A 21,939-nucleotide genomic window follows, 5' to 3' on the forward strand; every position below is an offset into this window, starting at 1 on the left:
GGGAAGTAAGTTCAGCGATAGGACTTTCCGCACGTCGGCTAGAAATCGGTCCTCCACTGTGGATAAAGAAGATTCTATACGCTCGACTAACACTTTCCTGCTTGTCCTTGAAACGCGTGTACCGCCAAGTTTCTCTTCAAGTATCTTGAAAATACCCAAGTATCTCTCTCGAGATCGATTTCTTGATCACTTGAGATGTTAGAGCGCAACCAACGAAATGTCGCAAACACACTCTGAAATCATCGGTACTTCTCTATACGTATGAAGATCACGTACATTGTAACGAACCGGTGACCGTTGCTCTGCATCGAATGCCATAACTTTGGGATCCAGTCGTGACAGGCGCGTTAGCAATGATTTAGCGTGCACAGCAGAGAAGCATGGTCGACCACCGTGACGCGCACCGGAAGGAATATCCAGTCGGAAATATCCGACGAACTTGGATATACTGGATAGACTCGGAGAACAGAGTGGTGGCTCCGAACCGTAGTTTCTGCGTCGATTGGATGGAGAAACGTGTGGCGGGGATGCTACACGGCTGGCAATCTCGTTCGGAGGCCGTTTAATAAACGAAATAAAGCGCGATTGTTCGTCAAAGACGCCGCTGGAGATGGAAAACTTTAATTCCCTTTTCTCTCTTTCTTTTTTCTGTTTCGATCACTCGCCTATGATTCAGTACAACGCGCGAAAAATGGGAATTGCCATGGCAGAGGCAAGCTTTGGAATACGAATTGCTGGATAAACACCGCAGGAAATCTGATCGTTGCATCCTTTTATTCTAAAAACTGTTATCATCGAAACTTGTTATTTTGCTCAAAGGAATGAATTATTATATTTAATTGATTTCCTTCTTCTTCCTTCTCCATTCCAAGCTTGCGATTTTTTGGGCCTCACGGACCTCTAACTATTCGCTTACATGTTTCGTTAATCATGCAACGTTTGCCTGTTATGCTATTCAATAGCAATTGCAGTTTGTGGTAACTTGATTTTCACGTGAATACGTCTCGCTATTGAAGCGTACTTGTGAATGGAGGAAATACGTCCTGTACGTGTTAAACGATGACGTGTAACCCGACGTGTTCGACTGTAAAATTTATTAATCGCTCGATGCAACTTGAACGAAACACTGTTCTAACTCTGTTTCTGATATCATTGATTTTGCAGTGATTGATCAACAGTTGTTACATCGGAATTTTATAACAGTTTCTTTGCCGAAGCTTCCTCTTTCTTAATAAAATATACGAAAACTTCTAGTCTACTCTCTCCGAACGACCAAAGAAATAAAGGTGTGTGTACATATTTGTACGGAAGATTTGGGCTGAATAATTGCGTGGAGAATAAAAAAAATGGATCAGTGGAGGGAGGATGGGCCAACCAAGTTCAAAAATAGAGCGGTCCACTATCTTGGCCACTCATCTCGCTGGTTTCGTGTCACTGTCCTCGTAATTTATTCATCGTACACCCGTCCATCGTCTTGCTCCGGTCCATTCTATGACGTCACGTTGACCCTTAAACCTCTGACGACCGCCGGTGCCTCGGTCGATTCGAGATTCGCAATTTCCTTTCTACGCGACCAGGGAATTCACCGGAGAATTTAATACGAACCGGCATCAAAGTCCCACCGGTACACTTACATATATCGTAGAGAAAAGAAACGAACGTGTTGTTATTTAAAGCAAGGTAGAACGATCGGGATTCGTGGAAATGGAAAATTTTCCGAAATATTCTCGTCCGAGGAATTTCCAACACGCGATGTTGTATCTCTCTTTTTATACGTATCTCTTTGTTTCATCGTCTCTTCCCTCGTTTCAAATCAAATCAATTTGTCTCAGTGGCCTCGCCGGTATTCATCTCGTGTACCATGACGCGCGCCACTTTGCAATGTAAACGTCACTCGTACGTATCGATGGCGTGGAACAAACGAAGGAAAGGAACGAGAATTGCCACGACGCGACGCTGCGAATTCTCTTAATTCGTTTTCGATTCGGAGGCTGCTCTCGGCTGGCAAGATCTAATTCTATTCCAACGATCGAATCTTTTCATTTGGTTTCCCTCCGAGCTTCAACTCCGTAACTACTTTCACACCTTGGCGCAAAAAAAAAAAAAAAAGGAAGAGAAGAATTAAACTACATTTCATTCGTGGTTACCAATAAACTTTGTTCAAACACATTCTCAGATTTGCCGAAGAAATCAGATCGCCCAAAAAATTTGTTCAATTTTCAAACTGTTTGCTTTCCGATTTGTGGACACACGCGAAAGAGATTTATATAAACTGACGATATAAAACTTTCGCGATTCAAAAATTACAAAACTCGCACAAGACTGAAATTTTAAAATTCGCCATGCAGAGACCATATTCTGCACATAATTTTCGTTCGGCCGATCACCGCGTTCACGGATAAGTGGTGAACGTACCAATCAACGCCTGTGGAACATGCTCATCCGGTGACATTAGTTTGTCTGCAATTAAAGCGAAATTTCAGGGCAAAAGGGTTCGTTGCGTCCTGTTTCCGAAATGAAACGACGAACCGGGTGCGAAGGCACGGGGACACAATGGAACGTAATGAAACGGTCCTCCTGTTGTAACATATCGGTCGAGGCCAAAAGAAAAGAAATATTTTCGCTGCTTCAGTGCTTGACAAAGTATTGTTGCCATGTCTGCTATGACATGGCTGTACTCGAAGTTTTTCGAGTCGTTAGCACGGATCCAGAACAATATTGATTACCGGTGCTGGTTTGCATTTCGTTCTTGATGACATGTATTTCAATAGCTGTGACGAATGTTCGTTTTCGATGGTGTCCGTTAGAGATGGATCGCGAGATGGAAGCTTTAACTTCGAAGCAATATTGCGCGATTCCAGAAAGCTAGATTTATGACTGCGCGGCTTTGAAAAAATTTCTTTCTCGACAGGGGCGAATATCGAGAATGGTACGTTTCAAATGGAACATCATGCCGGGTCAGAAGTTTTGGTAATATCGAACTTTTCGACGGACTTCCGTGGTCTGTCAACCGACTGGACGAAATATTTCTGATCGTTTAATTTAATATGCCTTCGCGGTACAATGCAAATTTCGTAAAGTTAGACGAGAGAGTAATGAAGTCACAAATTATATGCAAAATGACGTTAAAGTTGAGTCAACCGGAATTAGTGAGGTTCTCTTTCGTATCAACGAGATGAGTTCATCTCTCTCATTGAATGTCCTTAAAATCTTGCTTGTGCGTCTCTCCCCCCCCTCTCTCTCTCTCTTCCTCTATCTACTGGTTGAAAATTAATTACTCACTGGTAGGATCTGCAAAAACTCGTACCGTCCATCTATAATCCTATCTTCGTGCGACGGTAATTTATTATCGACTGTCGCCGACAAACGCAGTTTTCAGGCCATATATTGTAATTATGAAAATTAGTACAAGTTGCTGGCGAACGTTTCTCATTTGTCCTCGCTTAAAATCATAGCTTCGTTTCGTGTATGTTTCCGATGGAATTTGGTTCGCCTTGTGGCAAATAGGTGAGAAAGGAAAACAACAAAACTGTAGCGATTTCAATTCCAAGAAAATTATGGAAACGCGTTGGGATCGAAAAAACATCGAGAAGGTTTCCCGTGTTCTGGTCGGATATAATAACAGAAGGAACGCGAGGGAAAACGCGATACAGATGGAATGTGATATTCGCCTGGAACGTCTGGAAGATGGTGAAAGAAAAATATAACATCCCTGTCAATATTGATTTATTAGGAGAGAGGCAGAGTGTTCAGGAACTTCAACTTTGGTCGCGAATGGCCAACGTCGCCTGAATATCGTCGAACAGTTCATGATAAACGACTATTGATACCAGAGTGATCGTTCTCTTTGAAAAATTTCTAGAATAATACCTCTCGACTTGTCCGCTACTTGAATAAAACGATCGATAATATTAATCTTACGTGATACAACGTTACTTCGAGTAAAAATACTACGCATAATATAAAATAATACACGACTAATAAATCAGAACGAACAATTTGCAATTGGTAAAGTTTTCCGAGGGATTATGTACTGCAGAGATATATCACTTGGAAAGAAACAAGTCAGTGACGCGAAAACGATAAAAGAAGAACGAAAGAGAAATCGAGGCAGGAATTTCACCCGGGATACACACTGATGTCCACGTTATCGTTTCCTTAGATTGTGCAACGTGGTTTATCCTAGCCACTAGAAACCTGAACTCACACATTGACTCGCTGCATCTCGACCGGAGATGGAAGAAATCGAAGGGCACCAGGCTGTAATTTCCGGTACGTCCAGCTGAAGTTGAAAAACAAGAAAGAAGAGAGTTTACCGGGGTAACAAATTCCGGATTGTTTCGCTCTCCGTCACCCTGATTGCTCCATTATTTCTCCGGTAGTTCTGTCCTCATTGCTATCTAAGCAGGGGATCACGCTGTCGTGACAAAACTCCATGAACTATATGATGAAACCTTATCAAAGTGTCATACCTAAAACGTATACAAACAAACAAACATACTGCATAAAATATCTTCGAATCACAGGTGATGGTCAATGTAGGGCGATTGGCAGTCGTACTCGTTTCAATGCACTGAAGAATTATCGAATCCAGGTGAGTCTAAATTCGTGAAAAGCATAGAAATCAGATCGTCGAAGTCAAAACCTACCAACAGAGTACAAGAGTTATCGAACTCGTATCACCGTATCAAAGTTGACTCCAAAGCCATTTGAAAACTACTGAAGGTTGTGGAATTCGTGTCAGCAATGTTCCTCTCCTTTGAAAATGAATAAAATTCGGTAAATAAATGACATTAAAATATCTTTCGACTTTTAGAAATGCAAACTAAGCACATTAGTTCGCAATTGGAAAAAAGACCGATGGGCTTCCATCGCCATTTAATTAACCGTTTCTCCGTCAACTACTATCCGAAACTATCTATCCGAAAATCATTAAAAGCTGTTTGCGAGCCAGGTCCGGCCCGCAATTAGATTTTCGCTCGGCCTCTCGTAGGAACACATCCAACCATTCGAAACCTGTAGACGGCTGATTCTGCCGTCACGTTGCACCGGACTAATTAGCGTCGTGTGGCACTGCCTTTGATCCCTGTAAATTGATAATGGCACCGTATCACCCCTTGCCCGTTACCGACAGTGAATTCAATTCTACCTTTTTCGTCCGTTCCCGACCTCGTCCCCCTTCGTCAGCTTGCGCCCCCGTGGCCACGGCCCTGTACTCTTTTCGACGTCAGCCCCAAAGGACCCGAGCTCATACATATACTAGCTAACAGGCCAGTTTTCTATTTTCTTCGCCCTCTGCCTTCGTTCGCAAGCCTCAGCCCCGTTTTCGCGTTCAAAGCTCGTCGACACGTCGTCTCTCTCAAAGCGATTCCCTCCAAAAGAAATCGCTTCCGGCGAATCACGCTCGATCCATCCTTTTTTTCTAGCCCCTTTCTGCTGAAATTTAATTGACCCTTGCCAGTCGATAGAACGAAGAACAAAGGAGTAACATTCGGGTCGTACATTCTATTAGTTATTACCCAGATCTGATCTATGGACTCTGGAGGATAGATTAACTGTCCGGTTAGTGATCTTCGAAATTGATTCTACGTTTCTTCGATAGGTTATCGAGAGAAGGATTTAGGTGTTCCTTTTGAACGTTAATGACTCCATAGGGGTTGATGTAATTTATTCGCAGGTCATACACTTTGCTTCTGTTTCAAAACGTTATAGCCAACTTTATTTTGAGAAGTTTCAAAGACTTATTCAACTTCGTATCTTTATTGACTTAAGATTTCTTTGGGCTGGCAAGTTCAGCGCCCGAAACTTTATTAAAAAGGATGATGTATTTACAGTGGTTCAAAGGGAAGAGATTAGAGACTTCGTCATCGTGTTAGACTTGGATAATGGAAAGGTAGGATTTACAAATTATTCTTACTTAAATTCCGTAATTAATATAAACAAAGGTAGACATTATAGTATGAAGTCCCTGTCTGCCCTTCTCTACACACTTTCCTTTCTTTACTTTGCTTTCTATTCTATATCATTCCTTTTTCTCCTTGCTTCTACAGCCTTTGCATCCCCTTTTTCATTTCCTCTTTTCATTCCCCCTCGAATCTTTCGACCTTCCATTATCTTCTAACCTTTCTCATCTCCAGTTTGAAGCGATGAACACATAATGTATATGTATAGCAGCTAATCTTCGTCCGCAAACTTTACGTATCTATGTAAAAATATTTGCAAAAAGATTTTACATATGTATATTTGCCACATGAACCATGACCTTCGCAAGGTTAAATCAAACCAATGTGGAAGTTGAGGCGGAAAATAGAAGTACAAAAGCTAAGCTTGAAGTCTAATAAAACCCAGCCCTGGCAACATCTGGCTCGCGCCTCCCCGAAAATAAAACAGTGACGGATGCTTTCCCCCATCTTCTGTCGGTGCATTTCATATGCGCCCGGAAACCTCGTTTCTTCTCACGCTTTCTGCTAGCGTCTCTTTCTTTTTCAACCACTTCTGACGCAGCACTGCGGGTCACTGCAAAATAAAGGGAATAAGAGGAAAAGGGGCACGAAGAAATGAATTCTTACCACATCCCTACCGAGAACACTTGCTCGACGAGTCCCTCCTTGTTATTACTTCTTTGATCTGAAGACGGTGAATCGAGCTCTGCCATCAGAAGGACACTTAAAATAAATTTATCCGGAACACCGCCACCAGCACAGTCTCGATCTTTTTGTGCGGACCTTCCATCTGGCTGAACGAGCAGCGATCGTTTAGATTCAATTGCACCTGAAAGTGAAAATTTCTGTTTAGTAGTGCTCAAAATTCCCCATACAACTGTTTGTATATAATATATTATTTTTCATTCGATTCCAAGTACAATATCACGTCATCGTTCTTAATTAATCTATTCGTCTCTCCTCGATTCTATTCTTAAACGGAGTTAAAGGAGAAGCAAAGCTGAACCCAGTTTGCACTCATGAACGCTACGAGCATTGTTACAGGGGCATAACTCTTTCAGGCAGCGATACGAGTTTAACTGACAGTGTTTCGCACTGCGTAAAACGCCGAATACAGCTCTCGGGACGGTTCAACTTCCAACTTTCCATCGGGACAAAGTTCCAAGAAGGGCGTCTCTTCTCAACCGCGAAAACTTGCAACTAATTCCCTCCAGGGTGTGTCACCTATACGCGACGAGTAACAGACTGGTGTTGGTATTTTTACATTCCTGAGCTATTCAATTTCAACGATACAATCTCTTTTTCAGTGTTCTCCATTTCCTCGAATCGCCAATGATACCAACAAATTGTATCAAGTTGTCCATAGCGATGATTAAAACGAAAAGAGTGGTACAATGGACATTGCACTGTCGGTCAATGCGAAACGAAACCATCTGTCGTTACTAGAGCGTGACTACTAGGGTGTCGGCAGAATTAAAAGAACAGACAGAAAGAGAGGAAGAAAGAAGAAGCAATTGGAGATACAGAGCGCAAGAAAAAATGTCACGACGATGCAGCCTGCTCGTTCCTATTTTTCATTCTCTATCCTCTCGATCAGACTATGCCAGAAGAAAAGAGAAACAAAGACCAAGGTGGCGCTCGTCGAATCACTGAAACGTCTCGCGCGTTTGTTTGATTTCATTCGGGACCAATTGATTTGTTTGCGTCCATTTCCACCCGGGCAACGTTATTTCCACCTATCGAATGTGAAACGCGAAGCGTTCCGTTGAATCGTTCGGAAAACTGAACGCGCTCGTGAGATAAATTCCGACCGTTTACGCCGAGTCTCCACGGTCTCCCCGGACGTTTCCAGGCGAGACGAACTTTACGGTTCACGATCGACGAGGTATCCGACACTGCGGTAGTCGCTTGTTTCGAAAACTTAATTTTCTAACGGTGTATTTACTGTAACCGATTGGAAACGAAAACACAGCTATCGGCTGCGGACGCAAATTTAGAAACAATGGAATATTTTAAGAAATATCTTTATCACAAAGGGCGATAATAATGTATTGGGAAATTGTAATAAAACAAGTTGATTACTTCGCTTCGTAATTGAAACTGGCGGCGACCACATTAATCAACTTCATAAATTGAAATGCGGAAAAGAGCGATAATGTCGCAAGAATTAGTTTTTTAAAACTTATCTTGAATTTACAACTTTCGAAAACGAAGTAATTTGTTCTAGTTCAACGCTAATTATGTGGACAAATGAAACGATGTAGTTGATCTCAGTTTTCCTTCTGAGAGATTGAAAACTATCCTACGATGAATACCTATGAGAAGCATTACTATCATACTATGTACAATATGTATTATACATCAACAATGCAAATAAATAGCAATCTATAATTATGCCTCTATCTTGATAATTAACTTCTGTATTTAATAATCGTAAAAACCAAAAATCTGTAATTCGACATTTTCCATTTTGCTTTTCTCGTTCTATAAATCTTCGATCTGAGAAATGCCAATTTTCTCGCGAACAACAGAACAGAATTTAGCATATTTCTTATTTATCAATTCGATGCACTACTACGCCGCGAATAATATTAAACATGGTTGCAAAACCTTCCCCAAGGGGATGAGGCACGCACTTAGAACCACACATTAGGGGTGAAAAGCAGCTCGAGGCTTTACTCCCCCACCCCTTATGCTGAACGTCGCGTCGACCGGAGAACCTTTACCTATGAAGCAGATGGAAGGAATGCTCGAAAGCAAAGCGCGAAAGCAAATCTCTACGAACGATAGATGCATTTGCAGAACGACGTAGTTGCAGCCTTCAAGGGATTAAATGGCGGCACGAACAAACTCATGGAAATTCACACGTGGAAGCTTAATTTTCGGCAAGATGGTAGAATTCACTATGGTGATTACCGTAGAATTCATACGGAATATGTGATAAGGAACTGGTAGAACTGTCAATATAGAGATTGAATAATGAAATGAAGCTATTCGAGGGGAATCGTGTACAGTAATAATGTTACACAATGTTACACAAAGTTTCCTCCAAAGCATCTTTAAATCGCTATACCGTAGTATATGAACAAGAGAAAATATTTTACTCCAGGATTGATTACATAAGAATTTATTGAGGTAGTCAGTTCGACCATATTTTGTAAAATGATATTTTCTACCTCTGTTACTAATCTTTGTTCCTCGAAGGATATTCGTTGGTAATTTGTGATGATGAAAGTTATTTTAAGTTATTTCGAAACCCAGAAAATAATTCCAAAAGGAACTGTTTCGAAAATATACCAGCTCCGATCCCGAGTAGCCGCTAAATAGAAACAGAGTTGATGTAATTTGCATATACTGAGTTATATAAAATGTTCAGTAATATTTTTTAAAGAAAGGAGAAATATACCTGTTATTTACCCATTTATATGAACTATTTATTGATTCAATGTATGTCCGCATAATAAATGTATTCTCGTGAAACGGAACGATATATTTTAAAATGCAAATTGTAAAATACGATCAAGGAAAGGACTGACGAAGGAGTTATAGTATGAAGCTTCATTTATATCAGCTATAAAACATTTTATTGCTTAATTAATTGGTTATTCTCTGGCATAAATCACCGTAAAAATCAAATATCTCTAAAAACTATCTAAGTCACAGTAGAATTAATTGCATTGTCACAAATAGCACCACAAAAACGGTTGGAACGGTAATATATTAAATGGCATTAAAGATAAAATGCATGATCTTCCAAATCGCTTTTTGCAACCATGCCCATACGCAATTACGTTTCTTTTTTTCTTATACTAGTAAGTAAAATCGTAGTTCATTTTCTTTCCTCCTCCGCCTCTCTCTCTCTCTCTCTCTCTCTCTCTTAAGATTGCAAGGAAGGAAAGTAAATAAACGATAAAAATTAAGTATCGTGAAAGTATTCGCTCGCAAGAGATCCATTGCACGCGTGGTTATTGGCCAATTAAAATTAACATTTTTCAGTCTCATAACAACGTAATAGTCAATACGATTGCTATTATCACGAAAATTAACTTCGCAAAAACAATTCACCGTATTCCGTTCTTAATTAATAGTTGATCCCATAATGGTATTGATTGTCAGCAAGGCCTGGCATGAGGTTCCTCAGTCTTTCTTAGAAGCAACCTTTTATTATATGCACTCATTCCTCAGCTTCGATCGTAAGATCTTCCCGCTCGCATTCTTCGGTATCTCATTTATGAAGGTAACTCCTCCTGAAATTATTACAAATTCACGTTCGATTACCTTACATTATCGATCAGGTAAATAAGAACTACAATATTAAACGAAATTTGTATCGTAAAAAAAAAACAATCAAAAACAGGTTGAACGTAAAATAATGATAGATTAATAGAATATATATATATAAAGTTTTACGATACTATTTAACTACTTTAAAAAACTTACTTTATGTACTGGAAAATTTACATAATGTAACAGGAGAAAGATAGATGTATTCATTGGTACGTTAATCGTTTTTATATACAAAACATGACATCATAGATTACATTCGCATTAAACGTAAACTGAAAAACTTTACCTCGCAGCTGTTTGTATTCTGACACTTTGCTTTTAATGAAATCTTTAATATCTTCCTCAGTCACTTTTGACCCTTTCGTCGTCACTACGAAAGCTTTCGGTATCTCACCGCATCTTTCGTCCGGCACACCGATCACAGCTGCTTCCTGGATGTCTGGATGCGATCTTAGTACAGCTTCCATTTCAGCTGGTGGTACCTGACGCAAAATTTTAAAGATAAAATTTGAAAGATAAAAAATTGGTGTTTTTTATGAAGAAATGAACGCTTAAGAATATACTAATAGAAGAATGTACTAATAAAGTTTGTATCGTGCAGAAAACATGCGACGCGACGTATGACTCAATACTTTGACCTTGGGAGATCAAAAGAATTAGTAAAATGCAATACGCTTTACATAACTATAAAAACGTAACTGGTCATACATCAATGTTTAATTAGAAAATTCCTATGAATATTTGTATAGACTACCTATTAATAAGAATATATATATATATATATATATATATATATATATATATATATATATATATATTACAATTTATAATTATTGCATTTATCGCTACATATTATAATTAATACTATGTAATTATATCGAAAAATGCAGTTATTCGATTATCAAAATTATATAGGCGACAAAGTAAAAGTTCTGTAATACAACCAACTTAATATTGTTTACGAGTTCCATACATTTTATACACAAAAGTATGTTTGATAGTACATATGAATAATGATAAATGGTAGTACTCGAATTTTTCGACACAGTCACAGAATTAAGTGAAATAAAAATTAAGTCATGTTAGCGTTACCATAGTCATATATCTTTTCTTATCTACATGAAGAATGATTGGCATGTATGAGTATGGGATGAGTGGAAAATAAATTTAATTGAAGCTTTTTGCGAATATCTCGGAAACTAGTGACATGGATAGGGAAAAGTTGTCCAGAATGATGATCTCGATAACATATTTCAAACTTATTAGAATAGGATTACCACGTAAGGAAGACTGATATATTATGTACTAATTCTATGAATGGAGGTGTCATTCACCTGAAATCCTTTAACTTTGATTAACTCCTTCATTCTATCCGTGATAAAGAAATTGGAGTCTTTGTCATAGTAAGCAATGTCCCCGGTTTTCAGCCAGCCATTCTCGACTATCATTTCGTTCGTGGCACTTTCGTTGTTTAAGTAACCTTTCATAACGTGAGGCCCCCTGACCCATATTTCACCGACTTGACCTTGTTCAGAAATATCTTCATTCGTACTTGGATCGACTAGTCGTACCTCGCAACCAACAATGTTTCTTCCGACACTTCCTGGTTTCGAATCACCTACATCCAAGGTAACAACTGGCGAGGTCTCCGTCAATCCATATCCTTGTTAAAAAAAATTAAGCAAATGATAAATATTTTTTAGATTTTGTCAAAAGAAGTTCAACTTTAATGAAGCACGAAAGATTCGAGAATAGAAATTTTAGGAATAGAGTTAAAATCTTACCTTGACAGAGTTTCAACTGATCAGGGCTTAACTGATACTTTTGATAGAAATTTTCTACGTCCGTCTGTGATAACGGAGCCGCACCACTGATAAAGTGATGCATGCTTTCGTAAACCTGTTTCTTTATGTATGTACAAGCGTTCAAGAACAGAAGTATCGGTGGGACTATGTAAAGACCCGTCACCTGTGAAATAAAGTACTCTTGAAAACATTCCTGAAACATATCCTGCTAAATAAAAGATATACTCTACCAGAATTCTCACCTTGTGTTTCATTAAAACACTAATAAATAGTTCCGGCGTGAACTTGGGAATAGTAATTAATTTTGCACCGGAAGCGATACGCGGTAACACCATGCCGTTTAACCCGAAAATATGGAAGAAAGGTAATATTAAAGGTAATACTTCTTGGAAGTCGGCTGCAAAAATAATTAACCTCGTCAATGATGTTCGATATTAAACGAACAAATAAGTTTACGATACTAAGATGATAAGTAATAATAAACGATAATAAACGATGCTTACTCGTTGTAGTTTGCCACATTTTTTCTTCGCACGTCTGTTCCACCATTTGCATGTTACTGACTAAATTATTATGCGTCAACATCACCCCTTTTGGTAAGCCTGTCGTTCCACTGGAGAATGGTAAAACAGCCAAATCGTTTGGAGACATTTGATAACTGGTTATAGGCGGTAACGTTTTGCCACGTGCAATGAGATCCTATAAAAGTTTCGTTATCTTGAGCCAACGTTCAACTCGTACCGATTATACCAAATGGTTTCACGCCTACGAATTCGAATTCAATCAATTTATCCGAGGTGCTCGACACTATGATCAATTTTAGTTCTCACCTTAAACGGCACGGTACCATCGGGAATAGGTCCGCTACCATCCTCGATAACCACCAAGTGTCCTCCAGATGCGAGGATATCTCTCGAAGCTTCGAGTACGATCGGTGCAATTTCTGCCACTGTAATGACCGCCTTCGCGTTGGCAATCTTCAGTTGCCTCTTTATTTCATCTGTTTAGTAATAGAAAATAATTGGCAATGATTTGCAGAAACAGAACAGAAACAGAATTGCTAATGAAATTATGTTAATTAATTCTTTTTTTTTCATTTATCGAATAATTTAATATGCAAATACATTTTACTACATATGCATACTTATTTAAATATACTAGCGCAAATGTATATTAAGTAGTTAATTTATTGCTGAATCAGTAATGGATTCAACTCACCAGACGTATAGGTAGGATTCACTGTAGTAACAATAAGATCAGCTTCTAGGATACCGATAGTACCTAAAATCGCTTCCGGATAATTGGGCGATATCAAAGCCACTACGTCGCCCTTTCTCAAACCCATATTTATCAAACTTCTTCCGATATAATTAGTCGCATCCTTCGCTTCGCTGTACGTATACTTCCTTCCGGTCACCGAGCACTCCTAATATAGTAACATCGATTGCATTAGAGTCATCGAATTAGCATAGAAAATTACTATTTGCGTCATTTTGAAATATGTAGCTACTAAAAATTATATTAATCAGCAACTGTTGTAGCTATGTTGTAACAATTAAAAATCGTTTGATTTAACTTGATTTCTATGATCATACTCGTATTACGTATTTGCATACAATATTAGTAATCTTAAAATTTATTCGTATGCAACGAACGTAAGAATGTAAGCGCGTACAAGCTACGCTCTTTAAGAGTTACTCGTGCTTATCGCATTTAATTATTATCATCGCTCCCACAGACGACTGTTGTGACTTATAACAGTAACAAAGAAATTGTTCCATCCTTTCACAACTGCTCTAATAAAGACGGGAAAAAAAGAAATTGTAATAATTTGTTTATAACATTACCAGCGCAATATTGTCAGCGAATTTCGTAGCATTTTTCCAGATGTATTCCTGAACGAGCATCTCAGTGGGCTTGAACTCGCCGAACGGCGACAAGAAAATCTTTTTTCCATTTTCATCCTCCATGATCTTCTGTCGCGCCTGTGTAGAAGTGTGTCTCGCGAACTGGTTTGCAACTTTCGTCCCGCTTTCCGATATCTGGCTTAGTCTTCGAGTGCAACGAAAAATTTGCCTGACGCCCGTCATTATTTCCACGCAATATTTTATCCTAATCTTCCAATAATTTATTAATAGTTCAATAGTAACACTTTAACGAACTCTTAGCAGTTTATGGGATCACGTCGAACGGGTACGCTCTGGAAAAGAGATAAAAACGATGACAGTTGAATCGTATAAAAATGATTTTTTAGCTATGGGAATAACGTGTGCCGAGTAAGGCACACGCGATTTAATGTGGGTCAACTGATTTGACGCTAAGAGGAACGAAGACGCAGAACGTTGAGAGCAGAAATACATACAACAACAATATACATCGCGTAAACATCTAGATCGAGATCTTACAATTATACGAAACGATTACAGAAGTTAATAAAATTTTAATCCCGAACGAACAACATAATCTTTTCCTGGTAATCCATTTGTTCATGATTATCAAGCTTCTTCCAGGAAGTCCTTCGAGGTGTGAGATATCAACAATAATGTATAAATAATTATGCCAGTTTGTTGATTGCATTACCATATACCGATAGAACAAGTTACACTGCGACGAACAGACCGAATGTAATGTCTGTAAGAATGTCTGTGGAATAACAAACGGGCTACGTTTATCAGTAGATTGAATTGTTTGCGCCGGATCGAAAGAATCTGAATCAATAGAACGACGAACTGCCAGTGAAGAATAAGTAGAAGATCAAAGTACAACATGGTTATCGACATTAACACACCTCGTCTAGATGTTATCTTATTCTCAGCCATACGTAAATATAGTGGCTTCTTCGTATATTATCGCGGTAAATCGAGGAACAGTCTACCAAATGACTTGCAGTTGTCGACTATGACTCTGCTTCATTCAACGTTGTCTTACATAATAAACTGCTACCATCGAAGAAAGCTATTATTTATAAATTTTGTATGTCACAGTATTAAACCAGATATTAATGAGCGCTCAATTTGTTCGTAAACAAGCTCTCGGAGAATCAAAGATGTTATCATTGGTATCGTACCATATATCGCATCGGCTGAAACAGATTGTGTAATAAATCGATGTTAAATATTTCGATCGAGAGACCATTGAACTTTCTGAAAAGTACGAATAATCCTGCGCCGTCTGAAGCTTCTACACCTACGCATTTGGAACGCCAGATGGTGCTTTGGCCTCGAATAACATTTTGCGATAGCTTCCTGAGGATGAACGTTCGTTCGCTAGGCATTGGCGGCGACTCAGACAGACAGAGATTTAGTTTTCGCTGTTTCACGTTTATTATTCGTTACGAGCAATAGCAAACTTACGATATCACGATGTTGAGCCTCTTATAAACCCACGAAACGTTGCCTTCGCGACGAATGCAAGTACGCGATAAACATCTGTTTATGTCAAATACATTCGAAACACTTGATCGACCGTAAATCAAAATTATTCGAAAATAGGTACTGTCTAACTTTCGATCTATGATCTCGACGCAGAACTTTATATAAGTTTATAATTTCCATCGATCGATCGATCGTTACTCGGCTGACCTGTTGCATAGGAAAATCAAATTTCTGATTTTATTTACTTTTATGCAAGTAAAATTGCAAACCGGTTTTGATATAGTGAATATCTTTTGTTTCGATATTGATGGCGATCGATTAAGAAGGGGACGATCCAGCGTCGATAAAATACACTTGTCAAATAGAGAAAAACGTAGGAAAACGTGCAAACCTTGATGATCTTGAATACACGGTGCAAATGTTAGTGCGTAGCCGTAGGACTCGAGTCGTTGTTTTCGACTTAGACGTGATGTACTTGGGAAAAGTCGCAATACCACGAACCGACGAACGACACAGAACTGGCGAAGCTTACTCAACTAACTGACTTTCACTGACAGACTACGAGTTTCTGTTGCAAACCATTTAACTTCTGCCCGCCTGTAGATACGCCATTCCCCCACCCAACACTCTAGCAGAGGAGGCGTGTACAGGGATGGTTATTTGTATGCGAAAACTATAATGACGCTTTCACGAACGACTGTATTTTCGGTACACTTTGCTCGATTGTAAGTAATCGATTCTGTCATTATGATAATATCCACAACGCGGATACGTGTGTTCACGAACATCGATTAATGTTCTTCCCGCTTTAGACGATGATTTAATAACATTTGGTCGATTAGTTCGAGACAGGCCTATTATTTATTGTTGGACTGATAAATAAATATCAGGTTCCTCTTATCGTTCTGACAATTATACCCTAACTATATTCTTATGAATATTCACGTTAGATTGAAAATATTTATGTTAAGACATATAAAATAGTAGAAAAGCCACATCATACTCGTGGATATATAAATTACTCAGAGTGTTTATTACAATATTCATGTATTTTATGTATTTCATGTATTAAACTGTATTTCTTAAACTACATCCCTTGCGTCTACAGAAAACATTAATTTACTTTGAGACACGGAGCCTGCACATATTATATACAATACTTGTTACACTTTGGTCAGTGTTACATAATCAAAACGAACTGATCTTACCATTCGCATTATATAACCACACTCCTGTGGAATATAAAGGAGCTAAACATCGTGGTATGGCGCTGTACGAAATTGTCAAGGGAAGAATAAGAAGAAAATTCACGTCGGTATTTCCGACGGTTTGAACGATACAGAGACCAACTTGGATTTTGTATCTAAAAACGTCTCCCCTCTTGCCATCTGGTGACGGGATTCCGACCTTTTAGCGCTTTATCGTTCGTTGACAAAACGAACACCCTATAGGTGATCCTTAGGCAAATAAGCTTGATACATTTATTTATGAATATAAGACAAAGCAATTTGATTGCTAATTCAACAGCATCTAAACGTCGATGACCTGGTAATGTTACGTTAATCGATGAGAATCACATTTTTTCATTGTTTCAACGTCGTCTGTATTTAAGTCCAACTATTGCACCCGGCACATTGTCGAGGGGTCGATGCGTCGGCGCGTCGTCATCGACGCCGACTCCAACGTTACGTCCAGGTCCGTACGACAAGTGTTGTGAAACACGTGTCAAGAAATGTGAAATATCATTCATAATTATATCTACTATATCTACTATGTCAAATTCTTAATCGCAAGTCATTTCCCCTATAAGCACATCAACTAACGTTACAATGCACGAATATGTCATTTAAAAGCGAAAGCAAACTACTCTAAAATCTTCGTTACTCCAGGCACTCACGAAGGTCTATTTACATAAAACGAATAAACTATTCAAATATATGTCTTGATAAAATATTTGACCGCGAAATAAATTCATTTGGTTAGCGGTGAGTTAACTAGTCAAACAATTAAGCGCCCCACGAGAGTTCATCCCTGTTCGCAAAGGCAACGACGCCATGTCGACGTTCATCCCTATAGCTTGGCCTCGTTGCAACCCCCGTTACGTCCCCAGTTGACCGTGAACCGCGACGAGCAAGTATATTGAGAAACGGGATATTCGTGTTATTCGTCGCAACGCTAGATCATCGTCGAACACCAGGTCACTGTCGCTAAGCGAGTCTGTGCTATGAATGAAGACCCAACCTTTTCATTTCGAGGTAATTATAAAAAGAATCGGCCTAACTGACGTGTTTGTATCGACAGACGGAATGGTCATCGTCTATCCGTCACGTCAGCAAGATTGCGTCATTACAAATCAATTTTTTCCACTTTTCGTGTCGTAGCTTTTGAGATCGTATAGTCACGGGTGATCGGTTCTTATCGAGATAGCGTCGTACGGAACGGAGAAATGATAACTAATGAGATCAGAGTGCGTGAAAATTTTTCCTTCCATGCAGTTTGTACAGCTAACGGTCGCTTTACACGATCGTATAAATATTCCATGAGAAACACGAGCAGAAAGACGTCACGAATATAGACTAATAGATAGTACGGTATTGAAAAAATTACGGTACTATGGACGTGCTGTTGTCGAGTACTGCTTAGTAAACTTTAGTAAACCTCCGAATAAACGAACGACAATAATTTACGACGACGTTGTTCATTCGAACGCAAGGAGAAAGAAGGAATAAGTGAAGGAATAAGTGTGTATTTTGCGTTTCGCAGGTCTTGGTAGTGTTACTCTTATCCGTAATCCCCTGGCCAGGACCCAGCGTGTTTAAAATATCATGCCCCCGCGATCGGGCGTCCGTGGTGAGGAGGATAGTTCAGAAGGTAAAGAAAATTTGCAAAATGTCCATTTGTAGCAACTTTGTCGCCGTGGAAAATCTTTCAACTTTCTCGAGGTTTCAGAGATGGATGCCAATTCTGAAGAGACATCAAGTAGAGCTGCCTCTGGAGTGCCCGTTCCACGAAAGTCGAGATATTTTTCGACCACAGCAAAAGGCGAAACACCAACACAGACCGTCACAATGGACCTGCGGTCTGTGTGGCAAATCCTTCTACGCAGAGAAACACTTGGATGCCCACTTCGATAACAGACACAAAAGCAATGTTAACACGGTACGTTTTCCTTCTTTCGATTCGCTCGAGTAAATATAATTTGTTCGAGATATAGAGTGTAGAATTGGAGATGTCACGAGTCGTTTAGAAAGCCTCGTTTCTTTCAAAATTACCATTCCGTTAGAATAATTGCCATAATTGTAATTATAAATATATACTCTTATAACGGGATAATAAAGGAGGGATATGCTTCTAGAGAAAAACATCGTGTAAACTTCATCGATTTTATGAGACACCTCCCATTTTCCACCTGGCACAGAAAATCTATCGACACTCCTTCGCAACGCACACAAATAACTTCAAATACGGTAAGACCAGTTGCCAAGTGTGTCAATTATAAATGAAACTGTTGGAGGCTAGGCGGAAGACGCGGTGTGCCTCGCGGATTACTGCGACATCATGAGATGCGACGTGCTTGGAAACCGTGATTTCGAAAATTCCCTGGTGGACGACGAGACTGGCCACCACAGCACGGATATACAAGTCTGGAAAGAGAACACGGAGCAACGTCACACATCTGTGATGCCTTGTGAGTCGCGAGGCAGTTTCTCGGGGACGTATCCGGTGGAGAAAGCCTGCACTATTCCCGGTGGCGGAGCTGTCACCAACATTCAGCAATACTGTCATCGAGAGGACAGCGGGGCTTTAGAGAATCATCGTTTGCCAGGAACTGCATACCACGTCGAAATCGCTGGTCCGGATAACAGGAGTAACGCCTGCGACAACGGCGAAGAGGACGAAGACGAAGAAGACGAGGACGATGAAGAGAATCTCGTGGAAGCGGCGTTGCCAGCCGTCGACAAGAAAAGACGTAAGGGGTTGCACCTGAGGAAGTTGAAGGCCAACTGCAAGCCGGAGGAGCTGCAGAAGCTGAAGTTGCAATGCGAAGTTAGTTGACTTCGTGGGAAGATTGTAGAAAATTTTTTAAATGAAGGGTCTGATTTATCTCTTGGAAATCATCTCGATGAAACCTCGATAAGATCTAGGAATAGTCGAACGATACGAATAAGTGGACGACTTCCTTGGTTCTATAAGACAATATCTGCTCGTGAGAGAAATAGTATATCTTTCATTGCCATATGAATTCACGAACGGCCGATTTCTCTGTCCTCTATGCAACTCGAAGATTACAGATCGGTGTTTGAGTATGTAAGATTATCGTTCTAGTAACTGTTGTATTGTCCTTGGAAGCTTTAGGCATTACAAAACGCTTTGGCATTACTTAAATATTGTTCCGAATAATCTCGTAAATATAGGTATCTTCCTTGTAGCGCATTCGAGAGAGGATTAATTACTTCCTGGCCTCATTTGTCGTTCCATTTGTCTTAAAATGACTAATCACTATTTTACTTGAGTCACGTAAACTTTCCAAATCCAAACAAGTATCACGAGTATCATGAGTATTAACGCAATCTTCCGTATAATCCGTAGACTAAAAGCACGGTTAATGAGGAAATAAAAAGTGTAGTAACAAATTATAGCATAGGATGAAATAACAAGCACGTATCATAAATATCGTGTTCTTTTATGTCACGAATATTATTATTATTTGAATGATGTTAACAGGTACTGATCCGCGATTGCATCGCTGGACTCTTGACGAATCTTTCGGTACGAGATTTCCAGGAAATGGAAGGTATGCCGTTCGATCAATTTGTTAGACGTCTTATCGACAAATCGGATTTCCAATTTTTATCATTCTCCTTCTTTCTAGGAGAGTTGAATCGCGCGATATGCTGGTACCTTAGCTGCGACAGGTATTGGGAAGACACGAAAAAGCAACAGAGGCACACACCTTGGTACCTGTTAAGCATTTTTCTGCTCGTTCTGTCTTTGTCCATTTACGCGTGCTACTACATTATTTGGGTGCTGTTCAAGTACGTACGTTGAAACATATTTACACATAACAATATCGCCCCGCGATTTATCACCGTTCGCGTGTGTATAAAAACAGCGATAAGAGAATTTATCAGCACGACGACTGTCGTCACATATGCAGCTAGGCAGATCTAATTAAAGATTCAACACGATACAAATATGTCAAATGTTTACAACAATGATAAGTCACATACTCTTTTCGTAACTTTGTTTGAAATCGTTCCAGAATTCGATATTAGAAATTACACATATGTATATCTACGTAGAATTAAACTTAAGATATTAACGAACGGCTTGGATAAAAGTGCAAATATAAATCTTTCTTTTTATGCACGTAAATGTTTAGACGTTCGAAGATTTACATTGTGTTTACACCGAAGAACCTGATAGTATAGAAAAAATAACATCCGAAATCATTTTTACAATTCAAACACACGAAGGCGTCATTAATCCCATAAATTCTACTTAAGATACCAGATATCAATATTCCCACTCGAAACGTATTATATATTTTTAACCAAAGATATCATTCATCTTATCGAAATGTAGTACATACATTTTATTTATTCTCGTCAATTACCATGATTCATCACCGAAACACCAATCTTTCAGTTCAGCAGAAGAAGACAGGTTGGATGGAACGGGAAGCTTAGATGGAGATCTAACGGCTACGTCCTCGTTACACGATCAGAGTGGTCCTGGCGACAGTAGAACCAGTGGCAGAAGAAAAGGTGAGCCAGGGGACGATAACCTGCCTTCGAACGAAGAAATGCCCGATCATTATATATACGTAACCTATCCACCCGAGCTAAAGCAGCGATTACTGGACAGGTAAATAAGATGAGAAAATATGAAACAAGTATGGGACATTGGTATCGAAATCGTACAGTGATCTTCCTGGTTGCAGCTGCTACAATAGAACCACTCGACTATAAAGTCAAAGAGGTAGGAGAAGGGTGGACAAAGATTCGTTTCGTTCGGAAGTACGAGAACAGCTCGCTCGGTATCACGAGTCGATCCCACGGCAAAACACCTTCTTCCTTATTTTTTCCCCCTCTCTTAATCTTCGTGTTTTGTATACCAACCGTGCGAATAAATTGCAAGACGTACACGAGAAAAGAATTTGTTGTCAATACCTCTGTTCGCGTTATTTATATTTCGTTTTACTAAACTATCAACGTATGCCAAAGCTTTATACTTAAGATAATATTTTATCGAATCGTAATTTATATAATTTGTTTCTTCAAGTGCATTACACAAAGAGAACATACTTCTCTGTTTAAAAAATTCGTTGAATGATATTTTTATTGTTATCTCAGCAACGCTGCGGCGATCTGGTCGGCCGAGGAATGCAGTTTATAGTTTTATCTATAAACAGTTTCGCGAGCCTACGATAACCAGTTCGCTTATAGCAAACTATGCTCATGTTTCTTTCGACCATCACAGAAAATGTCTGGCGATCTTTTTAAAGAACGATGCATTAATGTCAATTTC

At 39.3% G+C, this 21,939-nt stretch overlaps 2 protein-coding genes and 1 long non-coding RNA gene across 5 annotated transcripts; 1 reads left to right on the forward strand and 2 right to left on the reverse strand.

The window, feature by feature from the left end:
- Positions 1-3,709: 3,709 nt before the first annotated feature.
- LOC143303355 (uncharacterized) lies at positions 3,710-6,813 on the reverse strand. Its single transcript, XR_013059546.1, has 2 exons — positions 5,150-6,813; positions 3,710-5,086 (listed from the first exon to the last, which is right to left on the reverse strand). It is a non-coding gene; the product is annotated as an uncharacterized LOC143303355 (long non-coding RNA).
- Positions 6,814-9,503: 2,690 nt separating this feature from the next.
- Positions 9,504-15,983, reverse strand: LOC117153209 (uncharacterized). Its single transcript, XM_033327010.2, has 10 exons — positions 15,800-15,983; positions 13,882-14,234; positions 13,253-13,460; positions 12,865-13,034; positions 12,538-12,733; positions 12,277-12,431; positions 12,014-12,197; positions 11,564-11,892; positions 10,516-10,711; positions 9,504-10,189 (listed from the first exon to the last, which is right to left on the reverse strand). The coding sequence occupies exons 2-10, from the start codon at positions 14,122-14,124 to the stop codon at positions 10,107-10,109; spliced, it is 1,764 nt and encodes a 587-aa protein (XP_033182901.1). The 5' UTR covers positions 14,125-14,234; positions 15,800-15,983; the 3' UTR covers positions 9,504-10,106.
- Positions 15,984-17,401: 1,418 nt separating this feature from the next.
- On the forward strand, positions 17,402-21,567 carry LOC117153211 (uncharacterized). Of its 3 annotated transcripts, none has more exons than XR_013059568.1 (8): positions 17,402-17,663; positions 18,172-18,279; positions 18,358-18,567; positions 18,928-19,455; positions 20,134-20,203; positions 20,282-20,448; positions 21,058-21,276; positions 21,353-21,567. XR_013059568.1 is itself a non-coding variant. In XM_033327012.2 (8 exons), the coding sequence occupies exons 1-8, from the start codon at positions 17,637-17,639 to the stop codon at positions 21,378-21,380; spliced, it is 1,353 nt and encodes a 450-aa protein (XP_033182903.1). In that variant the 5' UTR covers positions 17,413-17,636; the 3' UTR covers positions 21,381-21,567. The 3 variants fall into 3 exon arrangements, 2 of the variants coding, with proteins under 2 accessions (XP_033182903.1, XP_076478958.1); XM_033327012.2 differs by having other exon boundaries at positions 17,413-17,663; positions 20,282-20,444; XM_076622843.1 differs by lacking the exon at positions 17,402-17,663 and adding an exon at positions 17,742-17,875 and having other exon boundaries at positions 20,282-20,444.
- The last annotated feature ends 372 nt before the right edge of the window (positions 21,568-21,939 follow it).

The sequence above is a fragment of the Bombus vancouverensis genome, chromosome 11 (genome assembly GCF_051014615.1).
Source record: "Bombus vancouverensis nearcticus chromosome 11, iyBomVanc1_principal, whole genome shotgun sequence".
Lineage (NCBI taxonomy): Eukaryota > Metazoa > Arthropoda > Insecta > Hymenoptera > Apidae > Bombus > Bombus vancouverensis.